The sequence below is a fragment of the Rhinoraja longicauda genome, unplaced genomic scaffold (genome assembly GCF_053455715.1).
Source record: "Rhinoraja longicauda isolate Sanriku21f unplaced genomic scaffold, sRhiLon1.1 Scf000229, whole genome shotgun sequence".
Classification (NCBI taxonomy): domain Eukaryota; kingdom Metazoa; phylum Chordata; class Chondrichthyes; order Rajiformes; family Arhynchobatidae; genus Rhinoraja; species Rhinoraja longicauda.
In genome coordinates, this window is record NW_027601447.1 from 65,958 (window position 1) to 88,383 (window position 22,426).

Below are 22,426 nucleotides of genomic sequence, written 5' to 3' on the forward strand. Positions count from 1 at the left end.
AGGAAATCACAGACCTGTGGCAAAGACCAGAAAAGTGCAGGAATGAGAGGCCCAGGGAAGGGCAAGAGAGCAAGAGGGTTGGGAATGGAAGAGGGAGATTCGATGGAGCATTGGCTGCCAGCAATCGATGGTGGCATGGAGAAGCCTGTCATTGATGGTTATTGTGTAGGAAAGAACTGCAGATGCTGGTTTAAATCAAAGGTAGACACAAAATGCTGGAGTAACTCAGCGGGCCAGGCAGCATTTCTGGAGAGAAGGAATGGGTGACATTTCAGGTCGAGACCCTTCTTCAGACTGATTGATGGTTATTGTCAGGACATGAGGATCGGGTAATAAGCAGGCGAAGGATATGTGATCAGTAAATGGTCTGGAGAAGATCTGCCACAGTGATCAGTTGGTTGGGTGATTACTGGATAAGTGGTTGCTGTTGGATTGACTGAGGTTTAGGAATAGCGGTTCAATTAGGAGTTAGTACCATGTGCTCAGGTGATAAGTAACATTGCCTATAGTGTGTAGGGATGAGAAAGTGGGATAACATAGAACTAGTGTGATAGGTTGCTGGGGACTTGATGGGCCAAAAAGCGTTTTCAACCTATATTTCTAAACTAAATTAAATCTTCTTTAAAGATATTTAAAACCCCCCATTATATCTCATGCCCTCACTTATAAGCAATTGTTACAACACAGGAGGCAGCCTGCCCACCTGTTATGGAACCACAGGTTGCTTGTGGAACAATTCTACAGGTCCCACGCTTCCACTCTTTCCCGCAGTCCTGCAAATTATTCTTCCTCAAGTACCTATCAAAGTATTCATTTTGAACGCAGTGAATGATTGTAACCCCACCACTCTCCTGTGCAGTCCAGATCGTAACTACTCTGTGTACAAATGCTTTTCCCATTGTTCAACTTGCCCAAAACTTTAAACATTCTTAATCCATCTACTGTTGAGAAGGGAGCCTGTCTATTTATCCTCTCTAAGCAATCATGATCTGCAATACCTCTGTCATATCTCCTCTCCATTTCTTTGCTCCAATGTGATCATCAGTGCCTGCAATCGAACTGCAGAGCTGAAATCGCTCCACTCTGCAATCATTCTCACAAATCCTTCCTAAAATCTCCCCTGTGGCTTCACATTCACATCCCTCGTAAAGTGTGCTGTGCTGAGCTGAACTGAATGCAAAAGTCCCACTGTGGCCCAACCAGTGTTTTATATTGATTCAACATAACTTTTCTGTTGTCGTACTTTGTGTCTCCATTTACGAATCCCAGGATTCCTTTATTGCTTTACTAAGTACCTTCTCAAAATGCTCGGTGACTTTCAGATTCACACAGACGTACAGGCAGCCAATCTGTCTTCCTGCAGTCCATTACTGTTCTCCCTGTTTACCTCACCTTGGGAATTAAATTTAACCATTGGCAAAAGATGACTTTTATTCCCTAACATATTTAGTTTAAACACAAGTAACAAAGTATTTTCAACAGGATCTTGGCTAGCTGCTTTTTATTTCCATCAGGGGTCAGTGGAAATGGTCATTTAATTACTTATGTAGCAGCAGAAGAAATATATGGAACAGATTGTTTGAAAAGGTAAAAGACAGAAATAATTAACTGCTTGTGGGAAAATGCCTCAATTTCTGGAGCCTTGGGCGGCAAATCTGGATGCAAGCCATTCACTGTTTGTGTCTGTGGAGCAGGCAGGAGTGCCACCAGCACCGAAGAAGTGTTTTGTAATCCGTACTTGTAGCAGTATTGAACTGTCTCTTCTGAAGAACAGTGAAACCACCCTTATTCCATACTTTAGTTTATCTTTTCAAAATTAACTTTATTCATGAAGAACTACTCCAAAGACGTACAGGTATGTAGGTTAATTGGCTGGGTAAATGTAAAAATTGTCCCTAGTGGGTGTAGGATAGTGTTAATGTACGGGGATCGCTGGGCGGCACGGACTTGGAGGGCCGAATAGGCCTGTTTCCGGCTATATAGATATGATATGATATACAAGAAAACAAAAACAGTGCATAGCCTTCTTTATATTCAGTATCTTCCCGTCTATGTATTCAATGTTGTCAGGTCTATACATTTTTAAAATCATCAAGTTAATACAATCTATGTACAAATCACATGTGCCGTTTTTGGACAATACTCAATGGCGGTTGGACGCACTAAGGGCCTTCTGCTCAAAGCCTTTGTGTATGCAGGATCAAGCTTCAGTGTGTCCTTTAGCATGCGCTCCTGTAGCCAGCTAGTAACATCCCTAATGGACATCTTGTCTCATCTTTAGACCAACGGGTATCGGGCAGACCGAAATGTGTCTTTCACTGAGTTGATAATCTTCCAGCAGCACTTGACAATTGTATCAGTATACGTCTCTAGAAACTAGACCTAAGAGTCTGCTGTTATGCAACTACTTGGGGGTGAACCTCAATGAGGCCATTGCATTCTTTTTCCCCAGACTTTCTTTGCTAAGGTACAGATCACAGAGAGATGGGCAGTTGATTTATCCTCATCGGAGTCATCTGGATACTTGACCGTGCAGAAAGGATCTTACAGGAAGTGCCCCTCTCTCACTGCAGGCCAGGCAAGGTCGGTGCTTGTTGGTGAATTCTAGGGATGAGGCATTTTGCCAAATTATTTCCCAAGCAGACTGTTTGGGAAATCATTCCACAGCATGGTCCTCTTCCCTAGAGAGGCCAGCTCACAGTGTTTGTTGAGGCTAAGCGCAGAATGGAGACTTTTCATGTGCAAATGGCCAGGTTGGCTTCTGAAGTGTTTTGATGGTTGGTGAGATCCTGCCCTACACTCACACGATGCCAACACTGTCCTGGCACTGCTACATCATTACATGCTGCAGGCCTGCGCTGAACCTCACTACACCATACTTTATTAAATGTGACCTTTTTGGGTATGAATTATTCTTTATTCGTGTTTCTAGTGTTTAGTATTAGTCTGATGATCGATTGAATTAATGTTTAGGTTCTAAAGAACAGCAGTTATTACCTTTAAAGAGGTATTGAGCTTGAACCACAGATGGGGATGATAAATCGACTCCGCTGTTGGTCATTAGACCAGCTTTGGAAAGTGCTGCCACCGATGGTTAACAACATTTTGATAGATTGATAATTACTGTACTTCTGATGGGTTATTTTAGCTCAATGAAGATTTAAAAGAAACACGCAGGTACTTGAGTGGACTCTGCAGTTAGTTTCCATCTTTGTCCACAATGGACAGCAAAGCCAATGCTGCAGATTTGCAGCTCTGCAGTCTGCGCAACCTTCATTTCTCTTCAGCAGTCACAGGGAACTTTCAAACTGAATTTTAATTTACTTCAGAATGAATTGAAGTGCTGGTTCCCAGACTCATTGCTGAATCAATGATATTTCAAGGGCGGATCATCCATTGTAAACTGTGTAGGAAAATAACTGCAGATGCTGGTATAAGTCGAAGGTATCACAAAAAGCTGGAGTAACACAGCGGGTCAGGCAGCATCTCAGGAGAGAAGGAATGGGTGACGTTTCAGGTCAAGACCCTTCTTCAGACTGATGTCAGGGGAGGGGGCGGGACAAAGAAAGGATGTAGTTGGAGACAGGAAGACAGTGGGAGAACTTGGAAGGGGGAGGGGAAGAGAGAGATAGAGGAGCTATCTAAAGTTAGAGAAGTCAATGTTCATACCGCTGGGGTGTAAGCTGCCCAAGCGAAATATGAGATGCTGTTCCTCCAATTTGCGGTGGGCCTCACTATGACAATGGAGGAGGCCTATGACAGAAAGGTCAGACTGGGAGTGGGAGGGGGAGCTGAAGTGCTGAGCCACCGGGAGATCAGGTTGGTTAAGGCGGACTGAGCAAAGGTGTTGAGCGAAATGATTGCCGAGCCTACGTTTGGTCTCGCTGATGTAGAGAAGTTGACATCTGGAACATCGGATACAATAGATAAGGTTGGAGGAGCTGTAGGTGAACCTCTGCCTCACCTGGAAAGACTGTTTGGGTCCTCGGATGGAGTCGAGGGGGGAGGTAAAGGGACAGGTGTTGCATCTCCTGCGGTTGCAGGGGAAAGTGCCTGGGAGGGGGTGGTTTGGGTGGGAAGGGACGAGTGGACCAGGGAGTTACGGAGGGAACGGTCTCTGCGGAAAGCAGAAAGGGGAGGAGATGGGAAGATGTGGCCAGTAGTGGGACCCTGTTGGAGGTGACGGAAATGTTGGAGGATAATATGTTGTATACGCTGGCTGATGGGGTGGAAGGTGAGGACAAGGGGGACTCTATCCTTTTTACGAATGGGGGGAGGGGGAGCAAGAGCGGAGCTGCGGGATATAGAGGAGGCCTCATTTATAATGGGAGAGGGGAAGCCCCGTTTCCTAAAGAATGAGGACATCTCTGATGCCCTAGTGTGAAACACCTCATCCCGGGCGCAGATGCGGCGTGGACGGAGGAATTGGGTGTAGGGGATAGACTTTTTGCAGGAGACAGGGTGGGAAGAAGTGTAGTCAAGATAGCTGTGGGAGTCAGTAATCCATTGTAAACCCATCTGCTCGAGTGAATACTCTTTGACCAGAGACTGTGTTTCTCTTTCCACAGGCTCTGCCAAGAGTTTCCAGCAGTTTGCTTTTATTTCATCTTGGAGCTGTCTTTTCTTATAGCTGAGAGTGGCAAGAACTCCAGGAGCAGGTGCATTGGGCCGGTAAAGACTAGAATAGGCAGTGCATGGCAGGAGGGAGGTGCATGGCTGTTGGGCTAATTGGGGATGACAGTGAAGAAGAAGCAGGAGAAAGAGGATTGGCAGCTGATTACTTCAGTAGATGATGGATAGATCGCTTCTGTTCACATTGAATAATGAAGTATTGTCTGTATATAAGAATCCTTAATAACTGTTACTCTGAATGCTGCATGATTTTAATCTTGACAGTGAATCCAATTAATAAATTGAGACTCCACCACAAAGCCACCATGCCATCGTCATTCCCAAAACTTTCTCCTCCTGCACCCTGATTCCAATAACCAATAGCCCCCTGACCTTAACCCCCTGACCTTGACTTGGCCCACAACTCTAACCCTCACTGTCTCCCAACCTCACCATCTTAGGCAATCAAACCTTGGCTCTAGAAGTGTATATCACCAGGTCTATAGCACTCCAGTCCTTGGGACTCAGGCACTATTGAAATTTAAAGTGGTGGATAACAACCAAAATGGTTACTGGGCCACCACATTTATGACCATCCCGTCATGAGCCATCTGCTCCATCTGTGAAAGAGTCCGTGCAAATCTGTATAAGCAGAACAGGAGCAAGTGATCCTTAATGCTAAAGAACCCACTAAAAAAACCAATTGTGTGGCTCCTTAAGATTGTGCTATGCTGAGTCAAATTGCACCACATTACCATTCTTATATTCATGAATTCTCCTTCATAAATTACATTTTAGAATACTCTAAACTAATTAATGGCACATTTTGTAAGCATTTTGAGAAAAAAATAAGTTACTTCCATATGTACAATTTACACAGAATTACCAATTACATACACATTCCTAAATGTGGTACCAGGAATTGCTTTTTGAGATCTTAGAAAAAGAATCATGCAAGTAAATGAAGTAGAGAAAGTATTCTTCACTAGCTCGCAATAGAAAGACTTGCATTTGTATTGGCACCTGATTGGACAGCTGGATCTACGAGAACACTTACAGATAATCAAGTGCCTTTTAATTATGGCCACAGTTGTAATATTGTAAAAGTTGTTTTTAACTGCAGACTAAGGTTTTGATTTGTGCTTGCTAGTATTTGAAAGTGTAGCAATTTAATAACTGCTAATGAGATAATCAGTGGGAAAAAATTGGCCTCCAAAGAAATAATTTAAATGTAATTACTATGACTAGAAATATGAAAATGTACCAGGAAATGTTTACACATATCCCCTTTGTTGCAGTAAGATTAATCAAACGTAAATGATATTTGATGTCTGATGGAAATGGAAAGATGATGTAGTGATTCCAAAGTTAACTCATTCCTGCTACAAATGTTAATACTCACCTGTTGGCTCTCCAGAGGATGTTAACAATGTTAAATAAAGATATGTGTAGGAAGGCTAAAGATATGAATGGGTAATGGTGAAAAGTAGTTGCTATAATTATCCCCTGAAGTATTACATACCAGACTGGCAAGCCAGGTCCACGTCCTTTTCAAAATCCGTCTATAAAAAGGCAGCGGGATACAAAGAGACAGTAAATTAGAGACAAAGGAGTTGTCAGCTGAAGCAACTCACCCATTTACTGATTGCCAGGAATATAAAATGAAATCCCAATGTTCTGCATGAGCAGTTGCTGAAAATATGGAAGCACATCATCTGAATGTGGGAATTCTGTCCTCACCGTGGTTTGTCGCTGCATTTCTGGCTCACAGAATCGCACAATTCTGCCTATGTGTTCCATGTTATCAGAGAAATACACAATACAAGAAGTCTTTCTTTCCAATGTGTCTATATCAAACAAAACAATCTATTTAGGGTGTTCACATATTTCAGTCTCCATTCTACAATGTTTGATTGAAACAAGAGCCTCAATGTTATCTTCCCACAGTGAGTGAGAGGATTATGGTGTATCTCTACTTGAATCCACCTTGCACATTTCAATTACATTCCCAATATCTGGCAAAGGTATTACAATTAAATAACTGATGTAAGTTGGGTTTCCACAGTGTAATTGAGAGTCAGTTTTCGCTGGAACCTCAACCTTTCTTTAGTTTATTTTGAGACCAGATGAAGTGAGGTACGAAAAGACAGTGGAGGCTACAAACACCTACAAATATAGTTGGCAGCAGCAGTGAGAGGAGGATGATTCAGTTGTGAGAGCACATGAGGTGATAACCGGGACTTAAAATGATCACCAGGCTGCAATAAAGGCCAATAGAGTGGTAATGGCATGCGAGGTGGCCATATCCATGAGGGAAGACACTGAGCAGTGGCAGAGCTAAAGTGAGTCACCATTTCAAAAACTAAAATGAAGGCAGGGTGATTAATGATGTGTTTAGTATTTACTACTTGAAAGGGCAACTTATCTTAAACTAATTTAAAAGCTTAATTTAAGGGCAGTTCTTTTCTATTTCAGTTACAATTTAAAGGGGTCTTTTTTAATTAAAATGGCAGGGGAGTTCAGTTCTGTGTGTTTACAGTCTGCACTTCAACTCTCCCTCCCACTCTAGTCTGACCTTTCTGTCATGGGCCTCCTCCAGTGCCATAGTGAGGCCTACCGGAAATTGGAGGAACAGCACCTCATATTTCGCTTGGGCAGCTTGCAGCCCAGTGGTATGAACATTGACTTCTCCAACTTTAGATAGTTCCTCTGTCCCTCTCTTCCCCTCCCCTTCCCAGTTCTCCCTCTATCTTCCTGTCTCCACCTATATCCTTCCTTTGTCCCGCCTCCCTGACATCAGTCTGAAGAAGGGTCTCAACCCGAAACGTCACCCATTCCTTCTCTCCTGAGATGCTGCCTGACCCGCTGAGTTACTCCAGCATTTTGTGAATAAATACCTTCGATTTGTACCAGCATCTGCAGTTATTTTCCTACACTACTAGTAACTCAGCTGCACAGGGGAGATGCAAGCTTCCAAAGGCAATGGTGGTCGGAACTTACTGAAAGGAATACAAAGAGAAATAGGAGGTAATTTTGCCCTTTGAGGCCACTCTGCCATTCATCCAGATCACAGCTAATCTTCTGCAAAAGACACAACATGCTGGAGGGACTCATCAGGTCAGGCAGAATCTGTGGAGAGGATGACCACACGGCATTTTGGGATGGGACCCTTCTTCGGACTCATTGAGTGGGAGAGGGAAGGTGAAAGTTGAAAAAGGGAGGTGGGGTGGGAAGTCTGGCGAGTGATAGGTGGATACAGGTGATGGCAGATGGGGGAGATGGTGTCAAAGGCTTGAGGTGAAATGGAGACAAAAGGGTGCTGGTAAAAAAAGGAGTAGGTGGAGTGAAATGTGAAGCCAGAGGGATATGAGTGTAGGGGGACAGGGGGAAGGGGAAAGAGGGGAGATGAAAGAGAAATGGGGGACTCCAAGTTGGGAGGGGTGGGAGATGGGCATAAGGAGAGGAAAGGAACACGGTGATGGGGTTGGTGGGTGAAAGGTGTGCACATCAAAGGAAGGATGTTGAATCAGAAGGGGGTTTATGGAAGGAGGCATTACTTGAAATTGGAAAATTCAATGTTCATGTCATTGGAATGTAAACTACCCAAGATGAATAAGACGTGCTATTCCCCCAGATTGCATATAGCCCCACTCTGGTAATGGAGGAGGCCCAGGACAGAAAGATTGGCATGGAAATGGGAAGGGGAGATACAATGACTCGTAACCTGGAGAACCGCCAGGCCTTGGCGGAATAAGCTCGAGTGTTTGAAGAAACGGTTGTCTAGTTGTCTCTAAAATCGTCTGACACCGGCCCACTTTCTTATCTCCCCATCACCACCCTCAACCTGTCCCTCACTCTAGCTTTACCTTTTATTCCTCTTCTCTCCTAGTTTATTTTTCACCTCCAGTCTTTGACACTATTTCCATCCACCTGACAGTCACACACCCCCCCCCTCATCTGCATCCACCAGTCACTTATCAGGCTTTGCCCTAATCCTACACCTTTTTTTCCAGCTTTTTCCCACCCTGTTCTATCAAGCTGAAGAAGGGTCCTGTCCTGAAACGTCACCTATCCATTCCGTCCAGAGATGCCAATTTCCTCCAACACTTTACTTTTTTGCTTGATTCCCGCAACTTCAGTTTCTTGTGTCTCCACAACAACTAATCTTCTACCTTAATGCCATTTTTTTGGACTATCTTCATACGCATTCAATCTGTTAACGCCCAGAAAACTATGTAGTTAATGAACTCAACAATTGTGTCTTTACAGCTTTCTAAAAACAGTGAATTCAAAGATTTACCACTCTCTGTGTGAAGAGGTTTCTCCCTATTTCAGTCTCAGGCCCCCAGTATCTGAGGCACTGACCCCTAGTTCCAGAATCCTCAGCCAGGGGAACTACCTCCCTGTATTCAGACTATTCGGCCGGGTCCGCAACTCCCCTGAAACATTTTTTTCCTGCAAGGCTGGTATCTTGAGGACAGATATGTCACAGGCATGTAGAGTTTACTCTGCTCTCCGAATTGTACTTTACTCACCATTATCTGGACCTGACCATTTTTGTACGAATCAGGTGAGTTTTCATTCTCTTCATTTTTGCAGATTCCTGTTCGGCATTTTACAACATCCTGAATCTATGAGAAATTATAATGAGATTTTTTAAACAGAAGCAGTAATAACCATCACATTGCAGATGTGGATATATATTTTTTTGTTTCTACAAAATCTCTGGCAGATTTCTACACTTTAAAGAACTTTGAACTTGAAGGATACAATATGGCACCGGAAACATGGCAATTCTTGTACACTGTTTCAGTGTCATCGACTATTCTTACACTCTTGTATTGGGTATGATTGTACTTATGTGTAGTAGTATTTTACTGCATTGTATGCAAAAATTGAATTTTACTGTACCTGGATACATGTGACAATTAAGTACCATTGAACCACAATCTTGTTTTTGCTTCCCAAATTCCTTAAAATTTCAATGTATGGTGAGTCCTCCTCGACTTACCAAAAATACCATTACATCTTCTTTCAAAAACATTTTCCCCGTTTCTTTTCCCGAGAGTGAATGTGACTGTTTTTATTCTCAGTCTGTGTGTGTCCATGATTTGAGAGTGCACATTAATGATTCACATTTGCTCACTCGTGAAATTAAAACAATGTACCTATTTCTACAGATACACCATAGAAACCATCCTTTTAGAATGCATCACAGCTTATTATGGCAACTGCTCTGCCCAAGGCTGCAAGAAACAGCAGAGAATTGTGGGCAGAGCTCAGTGTATCACACAGATCAAACTCCCCATCTATCAAGTCCGATAAGTGTGATGTGTTATGCTCTGGGAGATCGAATGGACTTAGCACTTCTTTTCTGAGGAAGTGCTTCTCTGCACTTCCTCAGAAAAGCAGCCAACATAATCAAGGATGAGTCATTGTCACCCGAGTCATTCCCACGTCTCCCTTCAACTCATCGGGCAGATGATACAAAGGGTTGAAAGAACATACCACCAGATGCACTGACAACTCCTTTCCTGCTGTTATTAGTCTACTAAATGGACATCATATGCTAAGGATGTGTTCCCAATCTCCAGGTCTCCCTCATTGCAGCCTTAGTACTTTACTTTGATCTGAACTTTCTCTGCAGCTGTAACACCATATTCTGTGCTCTGTTTTCTATGTTTTCGCACTACCTGCTGTATGGTATGATGTGCCTGGATAGAATGCATAACAACGTTGGTACACGTGACAATAATAAACCAATACCACACCCAGCTCTATTGCAGTATCGTATCTTGCAGAACAGATCTTGACTGGGATCTTTGCTGGTTTTTGTCATTTTGTGCTATACTCAAAATTAAACATCCAGACAACCTCTGGATGTTTACCTCTACACCTTCTCCCAACCCCACCAATTATTGTTCTGAAAGTTGTCAATTGAAAGCAACACAACATTGACTATTAACAAGCTGAGGCTGACACCGGTCATCCAGATATCTCTTAAAATAGTTTATCAAGAAACCTATCCATTAACCTTTATAGTTACTCACATGTATATCACCAGGAAATTCCATGGGAGCACAGCAGGAAAGAATGCTCATCCTTCCTGTATAGGGGCGACCTGAACTGCATGCAATGTGGCCTAACCAAGGTCTGATAAAACTGCACCACGACTTCCTGATTCTTTACTCAATGCCCCGACCAATGAAATCAAGCATACCACATGCTTTCTTTACCGTTCTATCTGCCAATGTTACTATTTTCATGGGGTTATGTACCTGGACTCCAAGATCCTTGTGTACCTCAATGCTCTAAGGGTCTTGCCATTTATTGTATATGTTCTCCTTACATTCGATCTCCCAAAGTGCAACACATCACACTTACTCGGATTAAACACCATCTGCTATTTCCCTGGCCGTTTCTGTAGCTAATCTATATCTCGCTGCATACTTTTGCAGTCTTCCTCACAGTCCGTGACCATAACAATCTTGGTGTCATCTGCAAACTTACTAACCAACCATCTACATTTACATCGGTCCAGCGAAAAACAGAACTTAAAAGGTTCACCATTCAGAAATATTATACAATAAATACAATAAGAATATGTAGCAACACCAACCACCAAATTCAAAATACAAAAATCCATATGGAATGACAAAGGAGGAATCCAGTGAAATGAGAAATATGTCACAAGGTACAGGGACAGTGTAAACTATCTCCATAGTTGCTTGTGCATTAATACTATTTCACGTGTTCATAGAATTGGCTGGAGGGTATCCAAATTAAGGCCTCAGATCCCTACTCATACTGTTCAGTTTCCCTTACACGGAACTGTGGGACCTCCTGATATTTAATTTATTTGATTGTGCAAGACATTACTATAAAGAATGGTTACAGAAGCAATGAGATCAAATAATTTTAAAAAGAGATGAAACTTAAGTTCATGGGATCCATCCCAACAGTGACACTGCGGAATCGTTACATATAAATCTTTATACTTGGTCATCTATTTATGCACCTTAAAACATTCCTTTTTTTACTAGCTAGAAAGGCAGGATAATGGAGAACTGAAATAAATTGGAAATACTCAGGAGATTAACAAGACATCTGTGGAGATTAAAACAGTGTTAACATCTGAATTTGATCTTTCATCAGCCTGATAAAAGTTAACAATGTTACAGGTGAAGAGAAAATGTGATGAGAAAGGCAAACAAGATTGAAGATCTGTGACAGATTAAAATGCAGCAAAGTTTAAATTGCAAAAGGAATAATAATATAAAGGAACAAAAGTTGGTATTGGGACAAATAAGATAAAAGGGAGGTGCAGAGTTATACCTGGGACATATATTCCTGGAACTTATTTACGTCAATATTGGGATCAGAGTTGTAATGTGCCGAGTCAAAAGATAATGGCTACTGGCTCAGGCTTACATTAATCTCCCACAGAGCATTGTTATAGACCAAGCACAGAGCTCAGCTTGGAAGTGAGGCAGAAAATTAAAGTGCAAACTGTAACTTGGAGCCATGTTTACAAACTGAATGAAGGCTTTTGCAAAGTTATTGCCCAATTTAAGTTTGGTTTCCATTTTACAGGAGACTGTATCTCAGAAATAAATGCTGTATTTTTAATTGAAAAGTATAAATAAATCGCGATTTTACCTCCAAAAAGTCTTTGGGGCCAGACAGTGGGAAGGGAGGCAATAAGAAGGAATGTGTTGCACCTCCTGTTCTTATATTGTAAAGGCCACAGAGGGAATAGGCTCTTCAGAATGCCAAAAGGGGATGAGTGATAAGGGCAGAATTAGGCCATTCGGCCCATCAAGTCTACTCCGCCATTCAATCATGGCTGATCTACCTTTCCCTCTTAACTCCATTCTCATGCCATCTCCCCATAACCCCTGACACCCCAACATGCTAGAGGTGCCAGCAGAAAAGCTTAAAAATAATTAGTTGAGAGTAGAAGAAACAGGTGCAATAGATGGAGAGGTGTCATAATTCAGGAGTGAGGGGCAAAGGTCTGGGAAATGAAATAGAAATGGTAAAGGGGAGTAAGGAAGTGGGGTTAATGCAGGAAAGTGGTGTTGAGGTAAAAGACCAGTAATGATCGAATGAAGGGCAGAGTTGCAGGGATGGGAAGTAGGGGTGGTTGAATGGCCGCTCTCGCTTCTGTTGATTATGTCCTTATGAGGGGCTTTCGGTTCACAAGGGAAGGCAAATTCTTGGTTAAAGGAAAGATTTGTTAAATCACTGTTGGAAGCTGGTTTCGAGGACAAGTGCAGCAGAGACAGAGAAACAGGTTAACTGGAATGGAATCATCAACCTGAAATATTGCTTCTTTCACAAAGGCTGCCTGATCTTCTGAGTACTTCTATCATTTGATGTTTTTATTTATTTGGCAAACCTTTAGTCATCTACTCGATTCTATTAATTTATTCTGGAGGCGATGCCATGTATTGATCAATTATGGGTGAGGAAATTCCTCCATCCCACTTTAAATTCCATTTCATTGGTTTCATCTTGAGACCTTCTCTCCCATTTATCTTTTCTAACCTGTCACAATGTATATTGTCAGGCTTCCCTTCATATTTTCTGTTCCTCGACACTCAATTCTCTAATGCTGGCCATTAACACGACATAAATGTTTCTACACCAGCATATTTGTGTTTGCTTGACAGAATTTGATTCTGGTTTTTAGTTACTCAATGCTACAGATATTTGTTATTTTATTTAATGAACTGTAAATTCTCCATTATGTATTTTTCTCTTTGTCAGTAACAAATTATTGAGGTCTTCATTCAAGGGCTCTTGAACGAGTAACTTACAAACAGGCTCAGATACAAGGGCTGTTAGGTTTCTCCCCTCTTCCCATGTTCCAATGGATCACTGAGAATTAATTAAATTATTCTACATAGGCATTTTATATTTATTATACAAAAACATGGTAAATATTCAAGAGAGGCTCTAGATTACTCATCATTCTCTTGATTACTTTTGGACAATCCTGCAATATTACAATAATTACTTTTCATGTTTTTAATTTCTTTGGGATTACATTTTATTGACTTTAAACTGCATAATTGCTTGCATGTTCAGAAGAGAGATACAGTACCCAGTGAGTTCTCAATCAGAGAAGGAAGATTTTGAATTTAGTAACTACTGCTTTAGGTTATCTGAGATGGAAAGGAGTGTCTCAAGTGACCTCTCTCATCTCGACAGGCTGGGAAAGGTAAGTTAGGCCATGCTCTGCCTTGCAGTGGGCGACTCCTCCTCCTCATATACAGGTGAATGTGAACATGCCAATGAGGAAACTATTACGATGAGTTTCTCTGTATTCAGTTACAGATTTCCTTCAGGTTTGAAGAAAGGGCATTTAGCAATAGTACTGGATAATATTTTCCTCCATGCCAGGTCAGACCCTGTCTAGAATAGTAGATAACCCATGTCCATAGTTCGCCTCTGATCACAACTGCTGGTACACTAAGAGTGCCATTCATTGTAAGGTGGTGTCACTGCAGGCATTTGTGGGAAATCTTCTTTGCATTTTTACCAAATAGTACCTAAGAAATTCCTAAAGGGGTTTGAGGTGATGCTGGATAAACTGTACTGTGTGACTGTACATACCTCTCTCCTCAGGAAGCAGTGGACTGTGATTATAACAAAGCCTTGAATGGAGTCAAAAACTGCAAACAATATTTGAAATAAGATCGATCGTCGATCAGTCATCGCCAATACGGCTGACATCCAGGTCAGTGCCAGCAACGGGAGAACAACACACGAGCTCCACAAGGATGCCCTAGAGGGAAGAGGAATTACCATTCATTAAACTAGTAAGTGTGATTGATATTTTGTGGATAGTCACCAATTACAATACAGACGTGTCCAAATTAAATTATGTGCCATGACCTTCTCAAAAAATTGAAATTATCTGGCAATTCCATGACTTAACATTGTTTGGTATTGCATAATTGAAAATATACTTGTCAGAACAAAAGATGCCAGAATAACTTCTTAATCTTTTTGCATCAATCCAGAAACTCGACCAGGCACTTACTAAGTACCTCCCTCTTGCACACCTAACCCAACTTCCACATCATCGTGCAGATGACGTAATTCCAAAAGCAAACAATGTTGCCCATTCCTGGCACAACTAGGTCTCAAGCTCTGTGATGATTCTAACTCTCGGATCCATCACCCTCCAATGTTTTTGACAGCACACTCCACTGAAAGGCCAGATTCTCTAATAGTCTGACGACACCAATCCCAATACCCCTATCATCCCACCACAATCCAGACAATAGAGTCGTGATTTTCAGCCACATATTTGATCTCTATTCCCAGATTTAAGGCACAATCTTTGTCCTTCCCTTCACTAAAACCAGAGAAGCTTTGATCCCAGACAACACATTCTCTACTGTTGAAAAGCGCTTTGCCCTTTCAGTGAACTCTGCACTGGTGGCTCTCTGAAGCTTATTCACTTGCACTGAAAATCATTAGCATTGCAGCATCAACCTTCCCAAGACCAAAAGCTTAATGACCTCTGGTTCGTGATCCCCTAGCCAAGGGTAATATCATCATGCGCATATATTGTCAAGCTGTGTAAGAATTTTGTATTTACTGAAGGTCAGTGTCCAGCTCCAATTGACATCCTCCAGAAGATGAAGATAAAAAGATGAATCAATAATTAATGTGATGCTTTTTTTGTCATCTGAAGAAAATCTCAAAATTCCTTCATGGGCCATTCAATGCAGGACTACCGTGAGTAGGACTCCCGCTGCATAGTCCATTGTTCGAAATGGTTGGTAGATTGCACTAGAATGCCTAGTGATCTTCCAATAGCATAATCACCCAAAGGACAGCTTCAATACCTCCACAAACTTCAGGACCAACAACTAGCTATCATAAATACATCAAAAGAAGACACAAAGCATTGGAGTAACTTAGGAGGTCAGGCAGCATCTCTGGAGAACATTGATAGGTGATGTTTCAGGTTGAGTCACAAATATATCCTTTGGAATCCAGGGAAACCATGTCATTATGAAGACATGGAAGATTATCCTCTTGGCATCTCTTCCTAATAATATTTTTTTCAGACGATTGAACAAAATTCACATCAATCTTAACATTTGGAGATATATTCAAAATATCTATAATTTCCTCTTTAATTGCCTCTTTATCAAGACTGCACAGTGCAAATTATTCACATAAATACACGTAAAATGGTACTACAGTAAGCTCCACTTGATAAAATAACTGAAATCCAGTCCATCAGGGCTTCCGAGTTAAATCGATGACTACTTTCTGTAATGGATTCTTCAACAATGAGGCAGACACTACATAAGCAAGATACTGCATAAGCCTTCTGGTAGGGTCTGCTTTCCCATGCATGGCCCACGCCATTGGTTGCACATCCACAGTCACATCCAACAACTTTGGATTTGCCTTGAATTATGATCGATTTCACTTTTGCCTCTCATGCACCTATGTACCATATGAACAGACTGACACAAACCAATGTTTAAAATTACTGGCTGCAATTAAAGAGCAATTAGTTCACAATTCAATCATGTCACACATGAAAATGCACTGCTTGATTGAACCTCTGGTCCTGACTTACATTAATACTGTTTTCTTCACATCATTTCAAAGGAAGTTAAATTACTTTACAACCAAGGAAGAACTTCTGGTCGATGTTAGAATGCATCAGCCTATTTGAAAACAGGTAATTTCGACAAGCAGCAGTAATTTTGACCGCAAATGGATTTTCTTCTGTGGCAGTCCTATGGTCTTCTGGAGGATGCCAATTGATTCAATTGTTGGATTTTGTCATTTTTGTCAAGTGAAATTCAATGCATGAATTGTCATGGTCCAAAGTATTTATATTCTGGACCATGCACTTTCCAACATTGGAAAGCAGTGACAGGATCGGTCAGTCGCATGGATTACTGTTGTGCTGCAGCAAGTAAGAATTTCATTGTTCTTTCTGACAATAAAACACTCCTGACCTTGACTCTTAGATTTATGAAGGGGAAATCATGCTTGACTAATCTTATTTATTTATTTCATATTTCAGATACAGCGCGGAAACAGGCCTTTTCGGCCCACCAAGTCCGCACCGCCCAGTGATCCCCGCACACTAACACTATCCTACACACATTAGGGACAATTTTTACATTTACCCAGTCAATTAACCTACATACCTGTACGTCTTCTGCAATTTTTTGAGGATGTAACAAGTAGAATGGATAAGGAGAGCCAGTGTATCTGGACTTTCAAAAAGCCTTTGACAAGGTCCCACACAAGAGATTAGTGTGCAAAATTAGAGCACGTGGTAGGGTATTGACATGGATAAAGAACTGGTTGGCAGACAGGAAGCAAAGAGTGGGAATTAACGGGTCCTTTTCAGAATGGCAGACAGTGACTAGTGGGGACCCGTTATTTACAATATATATGAACAATTTAGATGAGGGAATTAAACGTGACATCTCCAAGTTTGTGAATGATACAAAGCTAGGTGGCAGCGTGAGCTGCGATGAGGATGCAATAAGGCTGCAGGATGACGGATAGGTTCGGTGAGTGGGCAGGTGCAAGGCAGATGCAGTATAATGCAGATAAATGTGAGGTTATCCACTTTGGTGGCGAGAACAGGAAGGCAGAGTATTATCTGAATGGTGTCAGATTAGGAAAAGGGAAGGAGCAACGAGACCTGGATGTGCGTGTACATCAGTCACTGAAAGGGGGCCAAGGAAAGAGCTTTCACGTTGCGACCCTTAATCCACCAATCTCCACCACTGTGCACAAGAAGCCATTGTATGCAGATGCCGAGAAGTATGTTCAGCTCTGGCTGAACAATTTCTAATCTTGTGATGTGGACTCGAGTCCCTGAAAGTAAGCATGCCGGTACAGCTGGCAATGAAGAAAGCTAATGGCATGTTGGCCATCATTGCGAGAGGATTTGAGTTTGGGAGGAAGGAGGTCCTACTGCAGTTGTACACGGCCCTGCTGAGACGACACCTGGAGTATTGTGTGCAACTTTGGTTCCTAATTTGAGGAAGGGCATTATTGCTATTGAAGGATTGCAGCATAGGTTCACCAGGTTAATTCCCGGGATGGCGGGACCGACATATGCTGAAAGAATGGGTCGACTGGGCTTGTATTCACTGGAATTTAGAAGGACGAGAGGGGATCTTATAGAAACGTATATAATTCTTAAAGGATTGGACAAGCTTGATGCAGGAAAAATGTTCCCGATGTTAGGGGAGTCCAGAACCAGGGGTCACAGGTTAAGAATAAGGGGTAGACCATTTAGGACCGAGATGAAGAAAGACTTCTTCACCCAGAGTGTTGTAAATCTGTGGAATTCTCTGCCACAGAAGGCAGTGGAGGCCAATTCACTGGATGTTTAAGAGAGAGTTAGATTTAGCTCTTAGAGCCAAAGGAATCAAGGGATATGGGGAAAAAGCAGGAACGGGGTACTGATTTTAGATGATCAGCCATGATCATATGGAATGGCGGTGCTGGCTCGAAGGGCCGAATAACCTACTCCACCTATTTTTCTATGCATGTCCTCATGGTGCCGGTATCTGAATGGGGACAGACAAAACAATACCCTACTACGAGGATATTAGCCACAGGCTCAAAGTCTGCCTGCTGCAATTCTCCCACCACCTGAGTCCCTGCATGAATCTCTGATGGCTGTGGGCAGGGAACTGGGGCTGGGGTTTGGCGGCTCCTTCCTGGTGAGCCAGCAAGGGGAAGTAGATTCATGCTTTGTCTTTGGATTTCTTACTCTGGGATACTGTCGCCTTCAAACCCATCTGCAGGAGGTAATGTCATGACCAGTTCATGAGTCCAAGCAGTTGCCTCTCTGGATTAATAGATTGCATTTTATGTTCTGGGCGAATATATTCTTCAATCACAATCCCATTGCACCAGTTTAATTCATTGCAGGGCCCTGCACTGTTTCATTGCTCAATTCTGGAAGCAAATTAATTTCATGGCCACTCTGTTTTAGGAATGTTCATTGGATGTTGAATAGAACATCAGGGATTACACACCTGATCTTTTCATGACAGTGCAATGGATTTTTTTTTAGTCCGTATAAAAGCAGTTGAGGTCTCAGTTAAACATCTCAGTGAAAAGGTGGCAGCTCTCAAACTGGACCACACCGTCGGTACCACCAGAACCTACAATTCTGATTCAGATATCATACTGCCACCAACTGAGTTACCATTAACAAAATAAATATCACTGAAGCAAGGCAGGAGGGCATTCCCTTCTTCTTCTCGGGCAGTCCCTGGAGATCAAGGAGGATTGCTTCCACTCCACTTTTGTGGGGTCTGAGACGGCAGATAAGACCAACGTTGGATCTGCAGTACCATAGATGGGACAGGAGGTGTCTGTCTGATCTGGCAGATGAGTGGGTGGCTTGAGGGATGGTGTTCTCCTTCAGCCGCTTACACATCGCTTTTGTGTGGACCCGATGTGTGGATTTGCAGTTCTCAATATCATCCTAGGTGTTCCTTCTTCTTACTGTGTTGAATGAAGCCAAATCTGGGTCAAATCTATATAATTTTCATTATCATCTTGGCGCAACATGCAACAAAACAAGAAAATGTTGGAGGAATTCAGCAGGACAGCCAGCATTTTCAGATTTCCTGCTTCAACAACATTTTGCTTTTCAACGTTTCATTTGAATATTGCAATCAGTAGCTGTCAACATGACCCTCATCACGACCCTCAAGTTTGGAAATGCTGTGAACCGGGAATGTCTATGATGTCAGCAGTTTTGTAGAATCTTCAAGAAATCAAAGTCAGTAGAACTTTGTGGGTGATTCGTATCAACAAATGATGTGGACTTCTGAGCTTTCTTACAATTTGTATCTACTTCAGTATGTTATTAGGGCCCATCATGTTCAATGACTCATGCAACTGAAAAATGGGTATATGATGATTTACACAGCAAAATGCTTCAAAATGCATGTTGATCTGCATAAAAAGTGAAAAACTATAGGCAATTCAGGTTCAAAGAGATAGGAGCCCTTATATGTGGATCAATAACATGACTAGGTTACTAGAAAATTATCAAAAAGGTAAATAGAATGCTGGGCTTCATTTGTGGAAGGATGGAGTAAGAGATCATGCAACTTTTGCTTGGGGGAAGGTGGCACAGTGGCACAGCGGTAGAGTTGCTGCCTTACAGTGCCATAGACCCGGGTTCGATCTTGACTACGGGGGCTGTCTATACGGAGTTTGTATGTTCTCCCAGTGACCTCATGGTTTCCTCCGGGTGCTCGTTTCCTCCCACACATACAGGTTTGTAAGTTAATTAGCTTCTGTAAATTGTCTATAGTGTGTAGGATAGTGTTAACATATGGATTGATCACTGGCCAGCGGATACTCAGTGGGCCATAGGGCCTATTTCCACACTGTATCTCTGAAGTCTAAATTCTGGACACTGCCCCTCAGAAAGAATGTCAGGTTGTCTTGGAAGGGGTGCAACACAGATTTAGCAGGATGTTTTGTGCTTGTTGATGTAAGGAAAGCTGAAGTCGATTGCAGCATTCTGTTCAAACGCAGAATCCTGTTTGAAAGGATGTGAATTAAAGAACTGAGTACTGGGGTCACTGTGCCAGATCTGCCAGTGTTCAACTCACAGACTGGGTGAATCCTGGAGTGCCTGACATCATGCTTCATGGGTAAAGTTTTATACCAAAAGGTACGATTGTGATTTGGGCAAACACAACTTGCCACCCACATTTTATAGCATTAAAAAATATTTTTCAATGGTTAAAATCATATCATTGCATGTCCTTTCACTGTAGCTGCAAAAGTACTGAATAATTATTAACAGATACATTACTATAGTGTAAAGATCCAGTATCCCTTTGAAATGGCCTTGCATCAGCCTGTGCATCTGATACATGTCATTATGACAAAATACATTCAATAAAAACTGTACACAGTTCATTCATTTGTAGTTCTAAATCACAGGACCACTTTCAAGACATATGCAAAGGCCTCACTTAAATTTTTAAATAGTAATTTATATTTATGAACAATCAATAGTCATCCCGAAGAACAGAAGTATTATTCTTTTTACAATAGAACAAATGTGACTAAATTAATACCGAGAAAATAAAGTGGCTATTACAACACATACAAAGATTGATTGAAAACTCAGCTCAAAGAAAAGTTTGATTCAAAACAGACAAGAGGGAAAATAATCAATGCAACACAGAGCAGGAGAAAAAAAATGGTTCAAAACTGGGGATGGGAAGAGGTGCTTGGTTCATTACTTGGAAGAGTGAAAAATAACTGATTCAATCTTCACGGCATGAGGAAGTGACATGGCAAATGCTATAGCAAACAAAAATGATTATTTCCAAATCCAGAAAGAAAGCAAGTGATCTAACCACATTAAGAATACAAAGGTGCCATTACGCTGGCACAGATAGAATTATCCGTATGGATCTGAAGTCAAAGGGAATACAAGTATAATGTTAGATGAAAGGAAATTCATTGATTCAACGTTTGATCAGAAGGAGCTCATCAACCATGCCAAGTTAAAGAAAATTCTCTGACCCAATGCCACATCAAATTCACTGCCAGGTTAAAGAGAATTGGTCAAAAGCATTGGCTGAAACAATGCAGAATCATTGTTGCTTGTGCATTGATTCCAGCCAATGAAACAGAGCAACTTGAAGCAGATCAAGAAAAATGTCAGGTTAGAGGTGGTGACTGAATTAAAACCTAAGACAGACTGATACCTTCATTCGGCAAAGAAAGTGAACCAATTCAAATTGAAACAGGATGATGCCATTAACCAGATATTAACACCTTGCATGGTAGGTAATAACATAGTTAAGTTAATGCAAATGGAACTGAATTGGTGTGGGATACAGAGATTTGGATATCGACAGTGCATGTACTTTATCTGTGATGAAGAACATGTAATAATTTGATGTTAATATATGGACATATGTCAATTTATGTCATAGAACCCAGAAACAATAAATTATTTTGCATATCCAAATCTGCTGCAGTTTTAAAGTATGAGTGATTGAATATCTAAGTGGCTGAATTGTTCAGTGGTGACCAAAGTTCAAGTTTTATTGCCAGAAAGGCAACATAATTGGAAACCTAAGCATTCTGTCCTGCTCCTGTCACATAAGTGAAATTTCAGGTAAAAAAACTGTCTAAAAAGCATGAATGGAAAATGATATAGTAAGGGTACAAAAAACTTTGTCCTATTCAATTCCGAGATAAATAAGTCGTTCTTATTTGCAGTTACCTCTCCTGGACTCATGCTGTGTTATGGTTTACACAGCAACCAACCAGCAGCTGTCTGGCCAATTCCTCACTAATGCGCCTAAAAAACAGAGTAGTCCCATATGCCAACCAGATCCTGATGAACTGCAGAATAGTTTAAGGACAGAAAGCAGACAGACAGATATTTTTTAGTCTGTTACCAGTAGTGCCACGGTCAGCATTGTCACTTTGTCAGCTATAACAGAGGTTCCAGAAAACCGGAAGACAGCTAATGTCTCTTTGTTCAAAAATGGTCAGCCAGGATAAGCCAGCGATCAATGGTATGGAAGTTGTTGGAGATTCTGAGGGACAGGATATACAGTGTATTTACTTTGAAAAGGAAGAGATTTATTAGAAATCAGCATGATCTTGTATAGGGGAGATAGTGTCTCACAAATCTAATTGAGTTTTTTTGAGGAGGTAACTAAAAATATTGATGAAGGTAGATGTGGCTTGCAATGACTTTGGTCAAGTTTTGATAAGGTACAGCATAATAGGCTGATCCAGA

General features: G+C 41.6%; 1 protein-coding gene across 3 annotated transcripts in view; it reads right to left on the minus strand.

The window, feature by feature from the left end:
- The window catches only part of LOC144590620 (adhesion G protein-coupled receptor B2-like), a 119,749-nt gene that overhangs the window by 38,582 nt on the left and 58,741 nt on the right, over window positions 1-22,426 (minus strand). For all 3 annotated transcript variants that reach the window (XM_078395117.1, XM_078395116.1, XM_078395115.1), the window contains 3 exons: window positions 14,233-14,404; window positions 9,147-9,242; window positions 6,134-6,173 (listed from right to left, as the gene is read on the minus strand). In XM_078395117.1, the coding sequence (XP_078251243.1) occupies window positions 6,134-6,173; window positions 9,147-9,242; window positions 14,233-14,404 (308 nt within the window). The remainder of the gene's footprint in view (window positions 1-6,133; window positions 6,174-9,146; window positions 9,243-14,232; window positions 14,405-22,426) is intronic.